The sequence below is a fragment of the Desmodus rotundus genome, chromosome 2, assembly GCF_022682495.2.
Source record: "Desmodus rotundus isolate HL8 chromosome 2, HLdesRot8A.1, whole genome shotgun sequence".
Taxonomy (NCBI): Eukaryota; Metazoa; Chordata; class Mammalia; order Chiroptera; family Phyllostomidae; genus Desmodus; species Desmodus rotundus.
Window position 1 is genome coordinate 13,138,036 of NC_071388.1, and position 14,696 is coordinate 13,152,731.

The window sequence follows — 14,696 nt, forward strand, 5'->3', positions numbered from 1 at the left end:
TTGGGTCTGTTTTTGGACAGCTTGAGAAACTTGGTGAGCAACTGGGCAGCGGACGGGGCATAGGGCCTAACCAGCATGGGTCCCCAAGGTCAGGGGAAGCTATCTTCCCTTCCTTCCTGATAGGCTGTGCTGTTAGACCGGCACATCAGATGCTGTGGACAGGATGCTTCTCTGTTTCAGCTAGGTATATGACAAGTTTCACAGCACTTTGTAGACAAGAAGGCAAGAGGGACTAAACGAAGAGCAAGACCTTACGTCCCGTGGGGGCCGAAGGAACCAGGAATGTGTAGCCCTAGTGAGTGGAGGATCAGCAGGAACAACATTGCCTCTCCTTGGGCATCCGATCTGTTTAAGGCTATAATGCAGACGGGAGGATTGGGCTTGCCCTGTGCTGAACAGGCTCAGAGAAATTACAGGAAACTGATTTGGGCCTAATGTAAGAAAGGCTTTTCTCCAGGCAAGGCTGTGTGAAAACAGAGGCCATCCTTTTGTTCAGGCTGGAGCTGAGAGTTGGCCCTTGGTTGGGAACACCCTAGGGGAGACGATTTTAAAAGCCCTTCTCATCCTAAAATTTTGGCTTTTGCTATTTAAATACAATGTAGAAATTCATACTGTGTAGTTTCATTTTTTTTTGTTTTAAAAAATGACTTTGCATTTTGTTGTTAAGCTTCAACTTATCTGAAAAACAAAATGCATTGTAATAACTAGTGGAAGAATCATATACCAACTTACAGAGAAGGAAGAGCCGGTGAGTCCCAAAGAAGCCTTTCTCGGAATTGTGTACTGCAGCTCTTCATCCAGAAGTGAGCCAGTGACACCCCGTATCTGTAACTAAACCACTTCGCTAAATAAACAATAGGATTTTTACAATGCTTCACTGCATAGATACATGAACATAATTTATTTGTAATTGGAACAAAGCCTCAAAGTAGCAGTTTTGTTCTACCAGGTAATTAATGTTCATTGTTAAAGGCTTTTATTATTTTTTTTCTGAGGGAATGTGAACACATCCTAAGAGACATGCAGTAGGCTCAACAATAAGCCCCTGGAACAGGCCAGCATACTCTAGGAACAAACCCGTGCCGATCCCCCAACTAACATCTTCCTTCTGTTTTTCCCCATTAAAAAATATATATATATATACACACATATATGTTTATATGTATATATAATGTGTTTAAAGGCAATAGAAGCCTCAATTTCAGATTTCTTTCATCTTTAAGTGTCTTGTTTAAAATAGGTGGTGGTTAAGGATTTACATATACAACGTATGGTTTTTCTGGGAAAAAATCATTCATCTATTTTCATTGCACTTCGAGCCTAGAAAGGGTTTTTGGTGGCCTTTGTGTTGTCGCGTCACTGCCCGCAGAGGAGACGGCCCGTGCCGCGTGTTGTAATTTAAATGCTTGTGGTGCGACGCAGGTTCGGGGCTGACGAACATCAAGACGGAGGAGATCTCGGAGGTGAAGATGGACGCGGAGTTCCGGCACGACTCGGGATACGAGGTTCACCATCAGAAACTGGTGCGTAAAATGCTCTGCCCCTTCCTTCACTCTGTCTTGCCAGATGGCTTATCAATACTTGTTCACCCTGGGCCACCCGTCCAGCTAAGGAAAAGATTAAAAACAAAAATATAACACCTGCTTATAGGATCATCGTGGAAACCAAGAAAAGAGAGGATCTTTCCGTCTAGTTCTTTGGTCTGCAAAGCAGCTAAGCCCACACCAGGCTAAGAGTAAAATTAATGTTTTTGATAGCAGCCAGGCTAATTAACTTCCATCTATTTTTTTTAGGGAAACAGGTTTATAATACATTTATTTTAAGGATCAAAATCTCAAACATGTGCAAACACTACTTGGCTTCACGCAACACTTTCTTCTGGCCGTTCTCTTAAGCGCACATTTTGTAATTACTCCGTTGCTCCCTCTCGTCCTTCCTTCCTGTCTTTCCCTCACTCCCTTGTTTTAAGTCCCCTTGCGAGGGCAGGATCTGGGGTGGGACCATTGAGTCTCTCCCAAGGTGAGCGGCACCGCAGCTCTTCCCAGCGGTGCTGGTGGATACAGGCTGACCCAGGAAAACCGCAGCTTCCCTTCCAGACAAAATCACCACCCCCTACCTTTTCCCCCCCAAAATATTAGAATTAGAGGAAACCAAAAAGCAGCCATTTCCTTTGCAGGCAGCTCTGGTCATTATGTAAAAACCCTTTACCAAAAGCTTCAGATAAACCCTGCTTTATGTTAGGGTTCCTTCCATCTTCTCAGTAAGCACAGTAAGAGGGTTCAATTAATAAAGGAGACAATTTTATTACACAGTCAGTGGTGAACAAGAAATGATGATAAAATTATCGTAACAATAATATTTGAGAAGGGCTTGCTCAGGCTCTTATTTTTGTTTTAGTTTCTGTGTGTGTGGTTTTTCTTTTTCTTTCAAGGGGAATTTTATCTTTCTAACATTTGTAAATAAAATTTATAAATCTGGCTATTAAACTCCAAAAGAAATCTGTTTAATGTATTGTTTATGCCTCAACTTTTCACTGCGAATAATTAATTGGAGCAAATCAAAAACTGACTCAAGATCTAGATTTGCATTTTAACTCCCATAATTTTTTTTTTGTAAAAGGACATTTGGCTTTTTGGAGCCTGGTTTTCATTGGCAAGTTAATCCAGGAGAGTTATTACAGAATCAGGGACATTCTTGATGTGGCTGATGCTGAAGAGCTTGCAGGAAGAACTGGGGGAGCCACTGAAGATGGGGAGCTGCTGCGGCAGAGAGCTGAAGATTAATGTGTTGATCTGCATTCTCTGGGGCCCGTGTCATAAAAGTCCATCGCTGCAATTACAGTGACTCCTGTAACTCGACATTGACTAATGGCAGCGGCAGCAATTAGGAGAATCCGCTCCCGCTGCTGAACTCCTTGATAAGATAATGCACTATAATTAGTACAATGAATATTACAAAATTACGGTATTTTCTTAAAGACATAGGAAGATGTCCAGGCTTGCATTTCTTGCTGATTACCTCACACTTGTCTCACTAGCTAATTAATGATTTGCTTTTTATAAATATGTTAAGCTGGCAAATTCTTTAGAGAGTGGAATATTTATGAACAGCTACTAATTTTGGTACAAATAGACCGTGAGTAAAACTCGTAGTTTGCTGTATATTACATTGCTTTTTCAGATTGCTGGAATGTTGGTTTTAGTTATGAAAATCAGTCATTTTATGTGATCAAATCTATCTTGATATTAAATGAAAACAATAGCTAGGAAACTGTTTTCCTTAATTTATATAGCAAATGTGATCTGTGTCTAGTTGTCATTAGGCAGAATGACCTGGCATGAGATCACCTCCTTATATAAAAAGATGATAAAAGTTGCAGTTTACTTTTATAGTTCTATTTAAAAGTAGTTAAATTTGAAAAAGAATAACTTGTTTTTATAAACACTAGGAAGACTTATAGTACAATAAATATATCATACTGAAAAAATTTCTTCTATACAAGGGTCTCCAGGTTCTTTTTATATGTAACCCAAATAAACAGTTAGTTGGGTTTCTGGAGACAACATGTTAAGAAAGCATGAGTTATTGTGACTTATGAAAAATTCTTACATACTACTTCCCTTTGAAATAACTCCTTTAAACATGCTTCTCAAGGTTAATTAGTGTCCTGCTGAATTACTGTGGCTAAAAGTGGGCAACAAGACATCTTTTTTCTTAGTTTGACTCCTTCGTTTCAGAACGCTTATTCCTGTGTATGAGGTCCCTCTAAAGAAGTTAGGACATCTGTGGGCATAGTCGTCATGCATCGGGTCTCCCAATTTTAAACCTGCTGGGACTGGGAAGATGCTGACCTCCTTTTAGAATCGTGATTCATGCCTTTATGGCTTTTGATGGATTCAATCTATCATCCCACCTCCTACCGAATGTTTCACCTGTCAAAGGGTTTCAGGTCCTTCTTGGCTTCCGTTTTGCTTCCCTAGGGACAGGTGGGGGGGAAGTAGACTTGCTAGCCCCACCTGCCACGCAGTGTAGATTGTTCTGTAGATTACGAATGTCATTCTTAGTTAAGTAGAATGTGTGATTTTTTCAAGTATACACCAAAAAATGCAGTGACCAACAACTCAAATTATAGCATGAGATATACTGACACTATACATATGCCTCATCAAAATGCCTTCTGCAGTTACAATCCCTTCTCTTAATTGTTTTCAAGGTGTTCTTTGCGGAAGATGTGGGTTCAAACAAAGGTGCCATCATTGGACTCATGGTGGGCGGTGTTGTCATAGCAACAGTGATTGTCATCACCTTGGTGATGCTGAAGAAGAAACAGTACACGTCCATCCATCATGGTGTGGTGGAGGTAGGTAACCAGGGCTGCGTGTTTGCAAGTGGGAGGTAAAGACCGCAAGGGGGTATCTTTGCTTGGCGTTCGACTAAGGATCATCCATGTATCTCTTCATTGAAAAAAGTCCATATTCCTGCATGGGACTCTCAAGTTGCAGCTCTTGTCTTTTCTTTTTTAGATTTTTTTTTGCTTTTATTGTTGTTCAAGTACAATTGTCTCCATTTTCCCACCACCATTTTCCCCTGCCTTGCCCACCCCCATCTCCCACCCTCAATCCTTCCTCCCTTTGGCTTTGTACATGGGTCTTTTTATACGTTCCTTGACAAGCCTTTCCATTCTTTACTCTGTTATCTCCCTTCCCCCTCCCCTCTGGTTACTGTCAGTTCTTTATTTCACTGTCTCTGGTTATACTTTGCTTCCTTGTTTGTTTTGTTGATTAGGTTCCACTTATAGGTGAGATCATATGGTATTTGTCTTTCACTGCCTGGCTCATTTCACTCAGCATAATGCTCTCCAGCTCCATCCATGCTATTAATTGCTTTGGTTTTTATTCCTTCTGACATAAGTACCACGGCCAGGGCATTGGGGCAGTGTGCTGCTACATCAACATCTTATCGTTTGTGTAGAAATATCAAAATACTAATGATAATGCCTGGCTTTAAAAAGTATAGTTACCCTCAAATATTTAAAGGAAACGAAAAAAAATGGCAGAACTTAAAAATGACAAAGGAGGTGGAAGGCTGCTTTTTTCCAAATGAAAATCTAAACACATTTATTCCCAGATTTTTTGTGTGTCTTAATAGCCTGATCTCTAACTAAAACCAGGTAATAGTAAATAATAATTTTCAGTAAAGAGTCTCACCTTTAAAGTTTTGCAAATAACCATACCAGACAAGTGAGCAGGACATGCAAGGTTATTCAAGATGTTCAGCCTGTGACCCTGCACTTCCTACCTGAAACATCCGAGTTCCGAGCCGGTGCGCGGGAGTTGGAGGGAGGACCCACACGGGACGGTCACAGTTACTGCACAGTTACGCCCTTGAGACTGGTTCTCCCCACAGGCCAGTCTCTGACTGACATGTCTGTGGGCAACACAGAAGCAGTGGCTTCCACCACCAAAACAGAGTAAGCCACAAGATTGCAATGGGACTTCTGAAACCCATAATACAAAATATTGAATAATAAAATTTATAAGTTCTTTTTATGCTTTTAAAATACAGTTGGGGCAGGGAACCTCATGGTATGTGTACGTTCTTACAAAACAATGAGAGAAAGAGTCGATTCATCTAGAGAGGCGTTGAATTTTTAGAGCTGAAAGCGATCTCGGTGACCAATCAGACTGCTCCTCTCATTGTGTAGATGAAAAAATAGACCCAGACGGAAGCGTTTGCCCAACGTCAAGCCAAGTAGGGCCAAGGTCAAAGTACACATTTCCCCACATCCTCTGCATTGTTTTTTCCTTCAGAGAAAAGCCCAGATATTCCCAGAGAGTTAGATTTCTCACTGACCCCAAGGAAAAGTGCTCCAAACCATGTCTGGTTGTCGGGGAACGGGCACAGTTTAAATGCGTTAAATCTGTGGCAGTGCCAGACACCCCATTTTGTTCGGCTTCTAAAATCTCCAGGCTACTTGCTCTCAGAAGCTACTGATGGAAATTGGGTTTGTATCTTATTTTCTCTGTCCATACGGGGGCGGACGTACTAAAGAGCAAAGGAATGAATGAATCCAGGGAGTGAGTGATAGAATGTGAAAGAACTGAGTGATTGACAATCTGGAGTGTGAGCACAGAAAATCAGCAATGACAACGTCATCAAATTTGGAATGTCGCTCTTTCTATAATAGTATTTCTGAGCTTGTGTCCTTCACAACAGTATACGATACACTATTACTAGCATTAGTTCATCTCATTCCTACTCAAAACAGTTTTGTTTGGGTCTTCATTTTAATTCCAGGTTTGGGCAAATAAAAGATTTTACATACTTGAGCAATTCAAAAGTGTTCTTTAATTTCTTTAATATAATTGTGTTTTAATTGTCTCAGACTGATATACCTAGCCAAGAGGCAGCTTCTTTTTACCAAAGTGCCTATCTTTGGTGACAAAGGCCACATTCAGTAAGACCTCACTTAATGTCATCGATAGTTTAAACAACTTAACTGAATCAGTTTTACCAGTCGGTTAGTTGATGTGAATGAGAGTTAGGTTCCTGTGGCATCTCATCAACTGGAAGATGGAACAGCATGATTTGAGGACCTCCCTGCTGGCGCTGCCACTACAAAGCCGCAGGCTGGGCGCTTCAGCCACAGAAATTCAGTTCCCCTCCACACGATTCTGGAGGCCGGAAGTCCGAGATCAAGGGCTCATGGATGGGTCGTACGTGGCCTCCCTGTGCTTCACCCCATCTTCCTCTGTGCGTGTCCGTGTGCTAATTAACCACCTCTGCTTGTAAGGACAGCAGAATTACCGGATTAAGGTTTACCCTAATGATCTCATTTAACTGTAGTAACCCCTTCAAAGACCCTGTGTCTAAATACACTCATACTGTGTCACAGGTACGGGAGGTTAGAACTTTAATGTGTGAATTGGAGGGGGATACAGTTCAGCCTCTAACAGAGCTCAGTGATGTTATGCAGGGAAGGGAGGCCTCTCCCGGGACTGACCAGGTTCTTACTTGGAAGGACGCATCCCCCGGCCCTACCTCAGACTTAGGGAGACGGACTTTCCCAATAGAAGACTGGGAACCTGAGTGTTGAAAATTTTTCTGACTAAATCAGACATTCAAGGTTCATCTAAGTATTTCTTCTTTGAAAAAAATCCATAGATAACTAGTTACCTACAGTTATGCCTTTTAAAGCTATAAAGAAGACTTAGAGGCATAATCGTAGCTACCTAAGTTAAGTGTTCCTTTCAGTTACCAAGAAAAGCCTACTTGGATATAGAAGATCAGAAAAGTTGACACTTCAACACAGATTCTGGGAAAAAAAAAGAAAAGGAAATAATTTTTAAGCCAAGAGACATCCTTAAAGAAACAAAGTTATAAGGAGGGCAGTCCCTCTGCTCTTCTTTTCATATTCATTTTTCTAGCTGCTCGAGAGCAAGTGGAAACCTCTCTAGAGCAAGTGTCCCGCCTCATTCGTGTTTTTGAAGAAACGCTTTCTCGGGCTCTGTGTTGAGCCATGTGGTCCAGTGCTGGGCCAGAGCTTCATCTACAGTGTTATCCCCCATCCCTGCCCTTTAGGAAGGTTATAGTCTAGTGGGGGTGGTCGAACTTGAACACGGAGAGCTGCAGGCCAGCCTAGGCACCTAGGCTGTCTCACCCGGGCCAGGTGAGACAGTGGGCTGCGGGGTCCCGGAGCACCACTTCTCTAAGAGCATACCAGAGTCTGCGCTCCGTGGACGTGCTTCTCCTGCACAGCGTTCTCTGCCTGTCTTCGCAGACTTCCACACTCAAGTACCTGCCAGCAGGTGTATTCCAGCTCCGATTCACCTGCTCCGAGTAATGAGAAACCTACTTCCCTAGGAACACAAAGGGATGAATGAATATTTCCAGCCAGACTGGCTGGAGTCTGTCGGGACAGCGTACACTGTACTTCGCACAACTGGTGCGTGGAGAAGTCATGAGAAGGCACCGGTCCCCAGGAACCCTCCTGTTCTTAGAGTGAAAGATCCCGACAGAAGATGACAGAAATGTGGAAATGAAAGCGAGCCTGGTGTTTTTATTCATCGAGTAGTTACCAGAGGGAAATGAGCAGTTGCCGGGTTTCGTTTTTAAAAAATAAACAGTAGACATTGATTTAGTGATTGGTCGGCCGTGAGGCCAAAGATTCCTTCTCTGAGCCATTAACCACGGTTTCCCAAGGAGATCGCTGTGCCTTGTTTGTGCCGCAAGCAGTGACACGGTGGCCCTCTGTGGCACTGCCTCCCAAATGTGCCGCCCTCTTTGGTGGCTGGGGAGCCTGGCTCCAGCTGAGTTATCCACTGTTGCTCATGTTGAATCCTGTCCTGCAAAGCCCGAAGCCTGTTTGAGTCTGGTTCTGTGAAGCACAAAGCCTGTTTGAATCTGGTTCTGTGAAGCCCAAAGCCTGTTTGAATCTGGTCCTGCAAAGCTCGAAGCCCATTGACCCCGGGTTCTGTTTAGTAGCAGATGGTACTTTTGATGTCATTGATGTCATTGATGTCCATGACAGTGGATACTTGAAGATCTGTATTGTAGCTCTTTCCAGTCCTCCTAAATGGAGACCTCACCTTTAAGAGGAGAGGGGGCTCGGGCAGGTGTTGTTTCAGGGCACAAACTTGCAGTGAGTAGTGAATGCACAGGATGGTAAACATAGAAATGTTGGAATCATCAAACTTTCAAAGAGACTAGGACTTAATTATTCCAACCACCACAAAGAAAAGATAATTCTCTAACATGATAGAGGCACTAATTATCACCACAATGGCAATTATATTACAGTGAATAAATATATCCAGTTAACATGTACACCTTAAATTTGCATAATGTTATATGTCAAATATATTTCAATTTTCAAAAATTAAGGGGGAGGAGGACACAAATTCTTGATTATAGGGTGGAAAACATTTTTCTTCACCGATCTGTTGACTGGAACACCAGAAGTCTCTCCACACCCCCAGCCATCTCGTCAACGACTGAATGAGAAGAGAGTAGCTTATTTAGCTTTCTGGGGAGTGATGGCGTGTGCCTTTTTCTGATGGATGTGCCGTCATGCTGGTGATACTATAAAAACACTCTGTCCTCGGGGGTCCTCTTGCCCTGGTAAGAAGGTGACACTAACAAGGTGTTACAGGGCAGCTGGACCGTACGGGCAGGTGAAAAGGGAAGCAGAGGTGAGAAAAAGTGAGGCTGGACTCAGAACCCTAACGTGTCCCGAAGGCAACGGTAGGACGAGACATTGGAAGGTCAGGGGGAAACATCAAAAGTGATTGTGAAGGCAGAGGGAAGGTTCCAGAGCCCACCTGAAGAATTCCTCGATATGGGCATTAAACATGACTACTTATCAAGAGTTCAGATTATAATGAAGAAAAGGAAAGTGTACACAGTTGAACAGACAGTAACGCTGGGGGGTGTACGCGGGGGGTTTGAAAACGTGGTTGCTTTTGCTTTGCTTTGCTTTCATTTTTCTGCCCAGTTACTGGCTCCTTTATGTTCTTGCTCTCTGTCATTACTACGTACATTTTAGCTTATCTTCTCTCCTTATCCGCTTGGAGGAACTGAAATGGAGAATTGCAGGGGTCAGGATTCGGTTGTCTGGTCTAACCCGGTGCCACGCTTTAAAGGCGCACCATCACCACACATTTGCTGGTGGCCGTCCAGAATACAGTTAAAACGTGGTGTTCGCTGGTTTAAGGTGCCTGTTAGACCAGAGACCGTGCGGTGACGGGAGAACTGGAAACTGAAGAGACCAAGTACAATTGTATCTCTATGCGTGATGGTTGAGCTGTCAATTCCTCTGGATGTAGTGAAGGGATAAGTGGTTCCAAAAAGTCAAGTTCAGAGAGAAAGGAGTAGGAAGAGTATTCAGAAGTTCTACCCAAGGCTCTGTTAGGAGAAGGCGGGTCGGGCTGTGTGGGGCCCGTTGCAGGCCAGCTGTGTGCAGTCCGGAGCCCGGGCTCTCGGGAAGACCGCAGGCTGCACCAGGGGCCGAACGCAGACACCGCAGATCACACCGCAGATCACACCGCTGCCGTGCAGTTCAGAAGGTCGGAGGGAATGTTCAGGGGTGGCGTGCATGCTTGTTTTCATCTCAGCAAGTGACAGCCGTCCCTGCTGACATCATTGTCCTGTCATTCCTTCCAGAACAAGCACCCCTGGCTCCAACTCCCCCCGGCTCCGCTTTAAGGGACGTAGTGTTAAGGTGCTTCTCTGCACAGGGTGACAGTGGGCTGGCAGGTGTGCGGTCACGTGGTGGCCCACACAGTGCTGCTGCTTAGCCGTGAGTGACAGGTTGCTGAGCCTGCTGGAAAAGAAGACTCGCCCTTAGCCCAAGCTCTCCCTTCAGTTACCGGTTTATCTGTGACCATGGGGATTCATGTTTCACATTTTGCTCCCAAGGGATTGGGGATAAAAAAAAGCTATAATCTCTACTCCCTGGGTGCCATTTGTAAAGATAACCCTTTCTCCTGTAGCTTCTGGGCCCTCGGAGGTCTGAGGGCGGAGTCCCCCATGGCAGGAATGGTGACACAAGGAGCCACCTCCTGGTGGCCAGGGACAGAGGAGGTACAAGTAGGAAAAGAGCCCGTGAAGAATGAGGAGGGTTACTGCCTGGGTTTCACACCAGCCCCTGAGCCTTGCGTTTCTGGCAGGGCTCTCTAAAGTGCTTGGCTTTGTGCTTTAAAGGGGACATAAACTGTTGAATTATCAGGTGTCCCTCTGCACATGACAAATGCGGATGACAGCGGACCGTCGGTGCAGGAGTTGCTGCGGCCCCCGGAGGACGTGCAGCTATAACACCTCAGCGTTCCAGCACCATTATGCTTTTCCTGCACTCGGAAAAACATAGCGGCTTAGGTGGATCTCCGCAGCCAGATTTCTTTTTCACCTTGACATTCTTTGTCATCTCAGTTAAAAGGTGACACAGAGCAGGGACGCCCAAGTTTGAATAACACTGCCACTGGTGGGAAGACAGAGGAGGTTATTCCCATAAGGCCAGTGACGCTGAGCGTCCATTTGAACAGTGTCCTCTGAGGGTCTCAGTCAAATCCTCTTCTCAGTGTTACTGAGGCATAATCGACATACAATGTATTAGTTTTAGTTACACAACATGATTTGATACGTGTGCATGTTGTGAAACGATCACCGCAGTAAGTGTAGCCAACATCCATCACCTCAGAGAGTTACAAGATTTTTCTTGTGATGAGAACTTTTAAGACCTGCTCCCATAGCAACTTTCAAGTACACAGCGTAGTGCTGTGAACACGAGTCACCATGGTGTACATTACATCCCCATGCCTTGACTTATTCTGTAACTGGAAGTTCATGTCCTTCCCCCATTTCACTCACCCCCAACCTCTTTGTCTGTGGCGACCGCCACACTGTTCTCTGTATCTGAGTTTGGTGTTGTTTCAGATTCCACATGAAATTAATATCACCCCGTTTTCTTCTTTCTCATTTTTCACTTAGCCAAGCGCCCTCGAGGTCCATCCATGTTATCACAGAGGATAAGAGGTCCTTCTCCTTCGTGGTTGAATGACAGTGTGTGTGCGTGTGTGCCACATTTTTGTGGTTCACTCGTCCGTCCGTGGACACTTAGGCTGTTTTCATGTCTTGGCTATTGTAAATAACGCAGCAGCAAACAGGGGTGCAGATATATTTTTGACATTGTGGAGTCATTTCCTTCTGATAAACACCCAGAAGTGGAGTTGCTGGGTCATGTGGTGACTATTTTTAGTTTATTGAGGAACCTCCATACTGTGTCCCATAGTGGCCGCACCAGTCTTTCAGTCCCGGTTGTTCGTTCATTAGACAGTGTGGCCTCGTCACGGTGTCACATCAGGCCCCCTCCCCAGACACGGTGTCTTAGCACCAACAACACGCCCACTCAGCTCTCTTCCCTCTGTTGGTGGCAGTGGGACGGCAGTGTGGGGGAGACCACACAAGGAACTGAACGTCGCTTTGCAGCTCTCAGCCGTGGGGGACAGGCCTGCAGTATTTTCCTGGAAATTGTGGGGGAGCTCCATTCCATCATGTGCAGAATAGAAAGATCGCTTTGAAGGAAAAACCATCTTCTGCACTCTGCCTCTTAACTTTCTTTGGAAAATGGGTTCTGCATTCTGGTTACATTGGTGTTGCCTTTTTTTCTTCATCTTCCATTGGTTTTGCAGAAGAGAAATTTTAAAAAGCATAACAAACGCAAGTGTTTACTCATTCAGTGGAGAGTTAAGTACTTCATCTTTTCTGTGCACTCTGAGAGGTAGAGCAGATACATGGGACCCCTGAACAGCCACTCCCCACCGGACAGGGTGCACACCTTGCCCAGGGTGCAGAGAGTACATTGCATGCTTCCACACAGCTCTGTCCTAACGGGGGGGGGGGGGGGGGGGGGGGGCAAGGCAAGTTTACAATTGCTGGCCTAATCTTTAGAGATAAGGCACCATATCAACAGAGGGTTTATTTTTAAACCTTTAGCAGGAAATACTTCTATAGGGCCTTAGTGCTCACTTTAAAAAAAGAAAAGATAATTGAGAACGGCATGTCCTTATTATATTTTTGATTTTTTTCTGTGCCAACTGAGAACCCCTTTGATGTACATGTATTGTCATTTTAATCAAAAGAGCCTCCGACCTCTCTTTGTCACATTGAATTTAGTGAAAACAAGGACAGATTCAACCTGGGAAGATAGCGCAGTCCAGCTTTGAGTGTCTCCCAGGAGACTTTGCAGGATTTCTCTTCCTGATACTCTGGGGGGTTTTCTATTTACCCCCACACTTTCAAGTAAAGCAGTCTTCTATCGTGGGGTGTTTTTTTTCATGTGTATCTTTTGAGCCAACAGGGAAGGGGAAAAAATAAATTTTCTGACCTATATGTGTTATCTAGTTCCTATTGAGTAGGGGAAGCAAGCAATGAGCACGTCAAGGTGTGAAGCGCCACCTGGTGGCTAGATGGAGCATCTGCGCAACTGACAGGCACAGGGTTCTGCTCCAGGGGTCAACGTGCAGAAGACGGAAAGAATAGTGTGGGTGGTCTGCCATCCTGGCAAAAGAAGAGTACCGTACTTGTCATCTCACAGCTTGTCCACGTGCACTCTTTAAAGGTTGGGGGGGTTTTTTTACTCAGTTTTCCTTGTGCTTGCTTTCAGGTGGATGCTGCTGTGACCCCAGAGGAGCGCCACCTCTCCAAGATGCAGCAGAATGGCTACGAAAACCCAACCTACAAGTTCTTCGAGCAGATGCAGAACTAGACCAACCGCCACAGCAGCCTCCGAAGTTGGACAGCAAAACCATTGCTTCACGACCCATCGGTGTTCATTTATAGAATATTGTGGAAAGAAACAAACCCTTCTGTTTTATTATTCACTCATTACCGCCTTTTGACAGCTGTGCTGTAACACAAGTAGATGCCTGAACTTGAATTAATACACAAATCAGTAATGTATTCTCTCTCTTTCCATTTTGGTCTCTACACTACATCACTAATGGTTTTTGTGTACTGTAAAGAATTTAGCTGTATCAAACCTAGTGCATGATTAGCTTCTCTCCTGATTATTTATCACGTAGCCCCTTAGCCAGTTGTATATTATTCTTGTGGTTTGTGACCCAGTTAAGTCCTACTTGAAACATGCTTTAAGAATCGATGGGGGACGCTTCATGTGGACGTGGGAGTTCAGCTGCTTCTCTTGCCTAAGCATTCTTTTCCTGACCACCCTGCGTTCTAGAGTTCTACACTTCCGAGTGTTCCACACGCCGTAGAGGACTTTTTCCGTGACTGCGTTTCACTGTAAGGTTGCTGCCTCCGCTCTATTTGTGATACAGGAACTACGAGGATACACATTCATTGCTTTGTGCCTGTTTTATGTGCACACATTAGGCATTCGGAATTGAAATTTTTTTGGTCCATGTATCTTTGGATCTTTGATAAATAAAAGAATCCCTGTTCCTTCTAAGCACTTTTATCAGTGGGGGTGGGGGTGGGGGGAGGGACTGCTCTGCTGGTCTCAAATTACCAAGAATTCTCCCCCGCAAAAAAATTTCCACAGGATGATTGTACAGTCATTGCTTATGACCATAATAGCTTTCTACACTGTATTACATAAATAAATTAAATAAAGTAACCCTGGGCAAGAGTTTTCTTTGAGGAATGCGGGTGGATGTTACATATTCAGAGTGATTTTGGGGGGAAGGAGGCAGATGTGGTTCCCTGTAACCAGTCTGAGACATTTCCTCTGTGATGCCAAAAGATGAAAGGGAAAGAGGCGAAATCAGGGAACGGGGACAGCATGCCTGGGCAAGCCCTTCTTTAAGATTTGTCTTCAATTTGTATAAAATGGTGTTTTCATGTAAATAAAAACATTCTTGGAGGAGCGCCCTTGTGCTGGTGTGAATGATTCCATGGTGAAACCCGGCAGGTGAGCTAGTCCTCTTAAGGACTAGCGAGGAACCTCCTGTACTCCCACACTGGACATGCACACCTATTCTTGTACGTCTGAGAAGGAACCATGGGGCCAGTGCACACCCCCAGTGCTGGGAACATGCCTCACCGGCCTAACTCCACTTTTTTTTGGTCCAAAGCATTCTGCTGCCTGGTCTTGGTCCTCCTCGGCGTCTCAGTCCATTTCATGAATGTTTCCATGTTTTTAACAGACTGGGTAGCGCCTAAATGGCATCAATGTATCTCAT

At 44.5% G+C, this 14,696-nt stretch overlaps 1 protein-coding gene across 6 annotated transcripts in view; it reads left to right on the plus strand.

Moving 5' to 3' along the window:
- The window catches only part of APP (amyloid beta precursor protein), a 238,273-nt gene extending 223,893 nt beyond the window's left edge, over positions 1–14,380 (plus strand). For all 6 annotated transcript variants that reach the window (XM_024562633.4, XM_024562639.4, XM_024562643.4 and 3 more), the window contains 3 exons: positions 1,423–1,523; positions 4,214–4,360; positions 13,160–14,380. In XM_024562633.4, the coding sequence (XP_024418401.2) occupies positions 1,423–1,523; positions 4,214–4,360; positions 13,160–13,261 (350 nt within the window). In that variant the 3' untranslated portion in view covers positions 13,262–14,380. The remainder of the gene's footprint in view (positions 1–1,422; positions 1,524–4,213; positions 4,361–13,159) is intronic.
- Positions 14,381–14,696: the final 316 nt, after the last annotated feature.